The sequence below is a fragment of the Dipodomys spectabilis genome, unplaced genomic scaffold, assembly GCF_019054845.1.
Source record: "Dipodomys spectabilis isolate Male_0828 unplaced genomic scaffold, ASM1905484v1 ptg000329l, whole genome shotgun sequence".
Taxonomy (NCBI): domain Eukaryota; kingdom Metazoa; phylum Chordata; class Mammalia; order Rodentia; family Heteromyidae; genus Dipodomys; species Dipodomys spectabilis.
In genome coordinates this window covers 5,160,447-5,169,887 of record NW_024871006.1, presented here as the reverse complement: position 1 = coordinate 5,169,887, position 9,441 = coordinate 5,160,447, and the positions used below count along the sequence as shown (strand labels likewise).

General features: G+C 48.3%; 1 protein-coding gene across 3 annotated transcripts in view; it reads left to right on the top strand.

Moving 5' to 3' along the window:
* The first annotated feature begins 1,759 nt into the window (after positions 1–1,759).
* Rnf157 (ring finger protein 157) overlaps positions 1,760–9,441 on the top strand; it is a 67,359-nt gene continuing 59,677 nt past the window's right edge. For all 3 annotated transcript variants that reach the window (XM_042702590.1, XM_042702591.1, XM_042702592.1), the window contains exon 1: positions 1,760–1,862. In XM_042702590.1, coding sequence (XP_042558524.1) covers positions 1,775–1,862 — 88 coding nt within the window. In that variant the 5' untranslated portion in view covers positions 1,760–1,774. The remainder of the gene's footprint in view (positions 1,863–9,441) is intronic.

Sequence of the window (9,441 nt, the reverse complement as noted above, 5' to 3'; positions counted from 1 at the left end):
GAACACTACCCAGGGAGTTCTAGGCCTGCCTGGAGCAGGGACCTGCTTGGGAGTTCAGACTGCCTCGGCATGTCAATAGAAATGACCATAGTAAGCCTGCCAATAGAGTCCACCTGGAGGCTGAGATTTGAGGATCCCAGTTTGAAGCCAGCCCAGGCAGCAAAGTCTAATTAGCCACCAAAAAGCCAGAAGTGGAGTTGTGGCTCAAGTGGTAGAGTACCCGTCTTGAGTGAAAGTGCCAGGGCCCCAGGCCCTGAATTCAAGCTTCAGTACTAGCCCACAAAAATAAATGATTAAATAAACAAATAAATAACAATATTGAGTTCCTGCCATTCTGGGGGGAAACTAAGGCAATTGTAAGTAACTTTAGCACCGGATCAGTTGCTTTCTGTTGAAAAGAACACATTTAACAGCAATAACAACAACAACAAATCAAGGGAACCAGCCACTCCAAACTGCACTCTGAACGTGGTTGAGGTCATGTTCTGGCTGTAGGAAATTTTTTTGCTGACCAGTCTGTCCTGTCAGAAATAAACACCAGACCCACAAATAAAATAAAAGGTTGAAAACACAAATGTCTGTAATTAAGTTTTGGAATGACGTCTTCTGCTTGCTCAAGCTTCCCACTGGTGAGTGAGTGTGTATGTATTGTTTTTGAGACAGGATTTAGCTATGTAACCCAGAAACTCATCCTCCTGCCTCAGCCTTCTTAGTGCAGAAATTACAGGCATGAGCCACCACACCAGACTGGTGTGAGGTTTGGTTTTGTTGCCACCAAAGGAGCTCAGATCTCCTTCGCCTGATTCACTGCGACCACTCTGCTCACCGGCACACCCACCCAGGGGCCTTGGCGAAGTTTCCAGGGTCCAGGCGGTGGGTGAACGTCTTGATCTTGAGTTGATGATCTCCAAACCCCAACCCTAAAGGTTACCTGAGTGTGCAAGGGGCCACAGACCCCAGGTCAGGCCTCCAGGAGCCGTCACCCGCATCAAGCAGTAGTTTATCTTGCCAACAGTGGGGAGATGGGCTTAGTGAGCCCCGCACTCGGGGTTCGGTTCGGGTGCTGGGGGGTGTTAAGGCGCCGGGTCCACGCGGGGGACAGTGCTCGGTCTCCGTGGAGGCCGGGGAAGGCTCGTCCAGGCCGAGGAGCTGAGGCCGGGGCAGCAGGCTTTTGGGGGAGGCTGGGACAAAAGCAATCGAGCTCCGGGGCCGTCCTCGCGGGCCTTAGGGAGGGAGGGAAGACCCCGGGAAGACCCCTGGGTGGGGTCCGAGCCGCAGGCAATTAGGCCGTGGGCGGGGACCCCCGCTTCCTCCTCCCGCTCCCCAGGCCCGGGCCTGGGTGTCCGCGCGGTGCTGCCCCGCTGCAGGTCCCGCCGCGGCCCCCAGCGCGAGGCACGCGCCGCCGCTCCCGCCGCAGCTCGCCGGTGATTGGCTGGCCGGGCACGGGGCGCTCCCGTTCCGCCTTGTGATTGGCTGAGACTGCCTCGGGGGGCGGGGGGCGCGAGCCGCCGCTGACATCACGCGGCCTGAGGCGGCGGCCGCGGCGGTGGTGGCGGAGCCCCCGGCCCAGCCCCCCGCAGCCCCCCGCGGGCAGAGGAGGCGCCGCGGTGCCCCGCGGAGGATGGTGCGCGGCGCGCCCGGGGCTCCCCGTCGCCAGAGCCGCAGCGCCGCCGCCGCAGCCGAGCCGGCCGCGGTGGGCAGCCGACCCCCGTACCCGGCGTGGGGCCGGCGTCGGCGGTGAGGCGCGGAGGGGCCGGCGGGCGCCGCCGCGGCCATGGGGGCCCTGACCAGCCGGCAGCACGCGGGCGTGGAGGAGGTGGACATCCCGTCCAACTCCGTGTACCGCTACCCGCCCAAGTCCGGTGAGCGCCGGGAGGGGGTGCGGAGGGCGCGGGGGACGATCCGGGTGCGGGGAGATCGAGAAGGCCGCCCCCCCGGCCCGCGAGGGGACTCGGGGAGCCGCCGAGGCCGCGCCGGCAGCCGCCGGGGTCACGGAGGTCAGCCCCCGCGGAGGCCGGAGCGGCCCCCGGTAATCTGCCCTGAGACAGTCGGGGACGAGCACCGGTCCGGACCGGGGCGGGGGGCGGGGGGGACCGAGCCGTGCCCGGCACGCCCCGGCCACGCCGAGGGCCGCGCACCGGTGACAGGCGACCGAGCCCGGTGTGGACCCCCGATGCCCCCTCCGGGTCCCCCCCCCGCGGGGGGTGCGGGGAGGTTAGCGCTGTCAGAAGGGAAACACAGCAAAACAAAACCACGCGCGCGCGGACGGCAGTGTGCGGGTCTGCGTGCGGAGCGGAGCGTCCCTGGCATCTCCTTCTGCGCCAGGCACCGCAGGGCCGGCTCTCGGGCGCGGGGACCCAGCTGCGGCTGGCAGCCGCGCTGGAAACGCATGGAAGGGCGGTTTGTTTTCAGATGCGGACCTTCACCCAGAGAGGTAACCGCCTCCGGCCTCCTCTGTGGCTTTGGCCTGGGCCTCGGAGGTGCGGGAGGATTTTGACAGCACGGGAGAAAGAATCCCAAGGTAGTCCAATGGAGTGAGTACCAGGCCAGGGCGGGCTGCTGGCTGGTGACCCAGCTACCTGCCCTCTTCTCTCTCTCTCTTTCTTTCTTTCTTTTTTGGTCCTTACTGTGCTCACAATTTCTGGGGACCCGTGCGACCACTACGGACTCTCTGGCTTAGGCGATTTGTTGGGAATTTGGTGATCGTGGAGTGAGGTGTCAGAATTGGAGCGGATCCCGGTCTCCTTTCCGTAGAATAAAGACATGCTAATGAGTCTAGCGGCTTTCTCAGCAGTGGCTCCAGTTTCTGCCAGGTGAAAGCTGGGACCAGACAATGAACCTGCCTCCCTGCAGAGTGCCTGCCAGAATGGTTTCTTGCTATTGTGCCAGAGAATGGATCCTTGCAGGGATGAGTGTAAGAGCTGTTTTCAGGAAAGGCTCTTAAAAGATAAAGCTGTGAGTCACTAGTATTGTAATAAAGCTCTTGCTAATTATGGACTATAGAAATAGTTTTGTCTATTAAAAAATGCATACAAAGAAAGCATGTTGTAAAATGATGAACGCCTGTCATGCCAGCTCTTAGGAGGTGAGGCAGGTCTGCCCGGATTGCATAGGAAGTTCCAGCCCTGAGCTACCCAGTGAGATCCTGTCTCAAAAGAAAACAAAAATCCCCCAAACAATGCTCAACAGCACACACACACACACACACACACACACACACACACACACACACACACACACACACACACACACACACACATCCCACCCCACAAAAAGCAAACAAGAAAGGCATGTATTTTATTTTTTAAAAACAAAACTATGAAGCAGCTTTGTGGATTTTTTTTTTTTTTTTTTTGCCAGTCATGGGGCCTGAACTCTGGGCCTGGGCGCTGTCCCTCAGCTCTTCAGCTCAAGGCTAGCGCTCTACCATTGGAGCCACAGTGCCACTTCGGGCTTTTTCTGCTTATGTGGTGCTGAGGAATCAAACCCAGGGCCTCAAGCATGCGAGGCAATCGCTCTACCGTAGAGCCTCCTTCCCAGCCCTGGATTTTTTTTTTCTTCCTTTAAATCACTTAGCTTTCGGAAGTGGCGCTGTGGCTCAAGTGGTAGAGCGCTAGCCTTGAGCTGAAGAGCTGAGGGACAGCGCCCAGGCCCAGAGTTCAAGGACCCACGACCAGACCCAAAAAAATAAAAAAATAAATCACTTAGATTTTATTGAAAAGAATGTGGTCGTGTTTTGCTGAGCTTGGAGTTTTCAGTAGGGTTTGCTTCTGCAGGAGACTATTCATCCCTCCATCACATATCGGAATCAACAAGGGTAGATCTCTGGAAAGTGTTCCCCGTGGGATACAAGTGTCACTATTGGATGATGGAAGCAAAAGGATAGTAGGCCAAACTAAAACCTTCCTTCACTAGCACAGTGAAAGTCATCCTCCACCCCACGCTGTCGTTCTTTAACAAGTTTTACCTAATTATGCCTCATGCATCCATTCATTTATATCTTACTATATTTATATCTCAAGGTTTTGAGATGTAGCTGGCTGGCCTCAAACTTTTGATCTTCCTGTCTCAGCCTCCCAAATGTTAGGATTATAGGTGTGTCCCATTGTGACTTGCCAGTATAATAAAAAGTAAACATATATATATATATATATATATGATATTTTTTGTTTTTGTGGGTTTTTTTTTGCTTTTGCCAGTCCTGGGGCTTGAACTCTGGGCCTGGGCACTGTCCCTGAGCTTCTTTTTGCTCAAGGCTAGTGCTCTATTACTTGAGCCACAGCACTACTTCTGGCTTTTTCTGTGTATATGCTACTGAGGAATCGAACCCAGGGATTCATGTATTCAAGGGAAGTACTCTACCACTGAGCCACCACCTTCCCAGCTGCATGTTGTGGGTTGTTTTTTTTTTGTTTTTTGTTTTTGGTATTAGGGTACAGTGTTTGAATTCAGGGCCCTGTGCCTACTGTGTTTGGTATAACAAAGCCATAACTTGTGTTTTTGTTTTGTTTTGTTTTGAGACAGTCTTGATATAGCCCAGGCTGGCTTTGAACTTGCTATGTAGTCCAGGCTGGCCTCAAATTTAAGGTCCCCTTACTGTAGCCTTCTTATTGATGGTATTACAGGCATGCACCACCATGCCCATCCTCCCTCAACTCAAGTTGGTTTTTTTTGGGGGGGGGGGGCTGGGAATGTGGCTTAGTGGTAGAATTCTCGCCTAGCATGCATGAGGCCCTGGGTTCCATTCCTCAGTACCACATATACAGAAAAGGCCAGAAGTGGTGCCATGGCTCAGGTGGTAGAGTGCTGGCCTTAAGCAAAAGAAGCTCAGGGATAGTACCCAGGTCCTGAGTTCAAGCCCCAGGACTGGCAAACAATAAAAAATTTGGATTATGGTTCCCAATTTACTTTTTGTTGTTGTTGTTGGTCATGGGGCTTGAACTCTGGGCCTAAACACTGTCCCTCAGCTCTTCATCTCAAGTCTAGCGCTTTACCACTTGAGTCACTGTGCCACTTCTGGTTTTCTGGTGGTTTATTAGAGATAAGAGTCTCATGGACTTTCCTACCCGGGCTGGCTTTGAACCATGATCCTCAGATATCAGCCTCCTGAGTAGCTAGGATTACAGTTGTGAGCCACTGGTGCCCGGCTCACTTTTTTTTAAACCAAAAGTTCTATATGAGAGAAAAAAAAATTGGGGGGTCAGTTGTGGGACTTGAACTCAGCCTGGTACTGTCCCTCAGCTCTTCAGCTCAAGGCAAGCTCTCTACCATCTGAGTCATAGCACCAGTTCTGGTTTTCTGAATGGTTTATTGGAGATAAGAGTCTCACGGACTTTCCTGCCCTAGCTGGCTTTGAACTGAGATGCTCAGATCTTAGTCTCCTGAATAGCTAGGATAATAGCCAGTGCCAGGCTATGAGAGAAATCTTTACATTAAGTTTATTTATTTATTTTTTTTTACATTAAGTTTATATTGACAGTGAAGCAGAAAATATAGGATTAGAGCATCCACATCCCAGTCAGCTTTGTTTTTATTTTGTGTAATACCACAGATTAAGCCCAGAGCCTCACATCACTAGTCCTTTTTTTTTTTTTTTTTTCCCAAGTCCTGGGCTTGAACTCTGGGCCCAGTAGCAGTTTGAATTCAAGACTTTGTGCTTGTTCATCTTGCTAGGTGGTCTACCATTTGAGCTATACTTACAGTCCTGCTTTTTACTTTGTTATTTTGGAGATGGAGTCTCAAGGACTTTTCAGCCCTGGCTGGCTTCAATCCATGATCCAGTAGATCTCAGCCTACTGAATAGCTTGGATTATAGGCACAAGCTGCTGACAGTTTGCACCTGTGTGTGTGTGTATGTGTGTGTGTGTGTGTGTGTGTGTGTGTGTGTGAGAGAGAGAGAGAGAGAGAGAGAGAGAGAGAGAGAGAGAGAGAGAGATGTGTGTGTATACACATACTCATACTCATACATGCTGGTCCTGGGGCTTAAACTCAGGGTCTGGGCACTATCTCTGACCTTTTTTGCTCAAGGCTGGTACTCTACCACTTGAACCATTTTGGCTTCACTTCCAGCTTTTTTGGTGCTTAACTGGAGCTGAGGTATCATGGACTTTCCTGCCTGGGCTGGCTTCAAACTGCTGTCCTCAGATCTCAGCCTCCTCAGCTAGGATTATAGCCATGAGCTACCAGCATCCAGCTAACAGCCTTTCTATATTTTCAATGGATTGTTGTTTTGTTTTGTTTTTTTGAGACAGGATCTTACCATGTAGCCCAAGTTAGCCTTGAACTCATGATCTTTCCACCTGTGGTCTCAAGTAGCTACAATTAAAGGTAGGCAACTATGCCTGATTCTGTTTAACTACTCTAACTAGGCTCTATATGTGAGTTTTTAGTTGCCAAAAGAGTGCTTAAATATGTAAAACAAAATTAAAAATTACAATCTTTAAAAATGATTATTTAAAAATTATACTCTTTATTGTTCATTTACTGTCACAAATAGGATGTGTGCACACAGAAATAAATAGTACCAAATATATAAGAATAAAATAGTATCTCTCCCAGGAATGCAAGGTTGGCTCAATAGCTGAAAATCAATGTTAATACACTATGACTAATAAAATGAAGAATAAGAACTAAGCTGGGCATTGTAGATCATCCCTATAAACCTGACTACTTGGGAACTAGAGATTAGGAGGATCCCTGCTTTGGGCTAGTTTGGGCAAAAAGTTCTTAGGACCTCCATCTCAATCTATAATTATACTTAATGGTGAAATACTGAATACTCTCCTACTAATATCAGGATCAGAAAAAGATACCTGCTTTTGCAGTTCTGTATTGCATTAAAAATTGTAATTAGGCTGGGCTCTGGTGGCTCACACCTGTAATCCTAGCTACTTAGGAAGCTGAGATCTGAGGATTGCAGTTCGAAGCCTGGGCAGAAAAGTCCCTGAAATACTCATATCCAATTTTTTTTTTTTTTTTTTGGTCATGGGGCTTAGCTCTTCAGCTCAAGGAGAGCACTTTACCGCTTGAGCCACAGCGCTTCTTCTGGTTTTCTAGTGGTTTATTGGAGATAAGAGTCTCACAGAGGGGCTGGGAAGGTGGCTCAGTAGTAGAGCTCTTGCCTTGCATGCATGAGGCCCTGGGTTCAATTCCTCAGCACCACATAAGCAAAAAGAAAAAAAGCCGCAAGTGGCGCTGTGGCTCAAGTGGTAGAGTGCTAGCCTTGAGCTGAAGAGTTGAGAGATAGCACCCAGGCCCAGAGTTCAGGCCCCACGACCGAACCCCCCCCCCAAAAAAAAAAAAAAAAAGAGTCTCACAGACTTTTCCTGCCCAGGCTGGCTTTGAACCGTGATCCTCAGATCTCAGCCTCCTGAGTAACTAGGATTACAGGCGTGAGCCTGGCTACTAATCTCCAATTAACCACTCAAAAACTGTAAGTGGAGCTGTGGCTTAAAGTGGTAGAGCGCTAGCTTTGAGCGAGAGAGCTCAGGGACAGCATCCAGGCCCTGAGTTCAAGCCCCACAACGAACAACAACAACAAAATTCTAATTAGTCTGATAAAGCTAAAAATTTAAAGTCATAAAGGAAGAACTAAAACTTTATTCACAGATGACATGATTTTATGTGTAGAAAATATGAAGGATTATATACAAACACACTAGAACTAATAAATTTAAAAAACTGCAAATAGAAGATCAACATACAAAAGTCAGCCGAAGGCTGAGTGTGATTGTGTTTGTGATAATCTCAGAACTTGGGAGGCTGAGGCAGGAGGAGCTTAAGTTTGACACATAGTTTCAGATCAGTTGAGTTACATGTGTATACACTGTTGACATCAAATCCAGAAATGAAAACAGTTCTATTCCCAATAGCATCAAAATGAATAAAATTAGGGGGCTGGGAAGGTGGCTTAGTGGTAGAGTGCTTGCCTTGCATGCCCGAGGCCCTGGGTTCGATTCCTCAGCACCACATAAGCAAAAAGAAAAAAGCCGGAAGTGGCGCTGTGGCTCAAGTGGTAGAGTGCTAGCCTTGAGCTGAAGAGCTGAGGGACAGCACCCAGGCCCAGAGTTCAGGCCCCACGAACGGACCCAAAAAAAAAAAAAGACTGATATACTGAAAATTCCAAATTATTGCTGACATTGATGCTTTAGAGAAAATTTAAAAGATCCAAATCAATGCAGGCTTTTCATGTTCATGGATTGGAAGACAATATAATGAAGATGCCACTGTAATCCAAATTGATCTATAATAATTGAATGTATCCCCTTCATAATATCAACAGGTTTTTTTTTGTTGTTATTGAGGGAGAAGGGTAGTGGCACTTGAACTCAGAGCCTGGGCATGGTGTCTGAGCTTTGGTGTTCAAGGCTAGGTATTATAGGCATGAGCCACCAGCACCTGGCTTTTGATAGGCTTAAACAAAAAGAAATTAACCAGTTGGTCTTGAGTGAAAAAGCCAAGTGAGAGCAAAAGGCCCTGAGTTCAAGCTCCACTGGCAAACACACACGCACACAGATACACGCATACACGCACAGAGGCATGCACACATGCATGCACAGAAAAACAGGGTTTCTCAAATGAGCTAATTAATGTATGATTTATCAGCTACACTTATTAACTTTTTTTCTTCTTGCCAAGGGAAAACAAACATTCATTGAGACTTTGCATATAAAGGTAGCAAAAAGGTAGAACTAACCCAGATGTTCATAAACACATAAGTGGAACAATTGATAAGTAAAATATGATAAATTCAAACAATAGAATATTTGATTAAAAAGAGGAATGAAATACTAATACTTATTACAGCATAGAAGAATCCTGAAAATAATTATCCCAAGTAAAATAAGCTAAATTCAAAAAGGCATATATTATATAATCTCATTTATATGAAATATCAAGAGACAAACCCATCTAGAAAGAAAATAGATTAGTGACTGCCAGACTAGGGTGAGGGAGAAATGAGGTGTTGGCTGCTAATTGTTTTCTTTTGAGATAATCAGACTGTTCTAAAATTAGATTAATGGTGAATTACTGCACAATTTTGTGAACATGCTAAAATCCACTATATTATATGCTTTATTTTTGTTTCCTTATTGACAGTACAGGGGTTTGAACTCATGTCCTTGTGCTTACAAAACAGATGCTTTACCACTTAAGTCATGCATCCAGCCCAGCTTATATACGTTAAATAGGAAAATTGGATGGTATATAAAATATATCTCAACGCTATTTGAAAAATGTAAGAATTGAAGTTTTGCCAGGTGCAGGTGGCTCACACCTGTAATCCTAGTTACTCAGGAGGCTGAGATCTCAGGATCTCGTTCAAAGCCAGCCTGGGCAGGAAAGTTCTTGAGACTCTTTTTTTTTTTTTTGTCCGGTCGTGGGGCCTGAACTCTGGGCCTGGGCACTGTCCCTCAGCTCTTCAGCTCAAGGCTAGTGCTC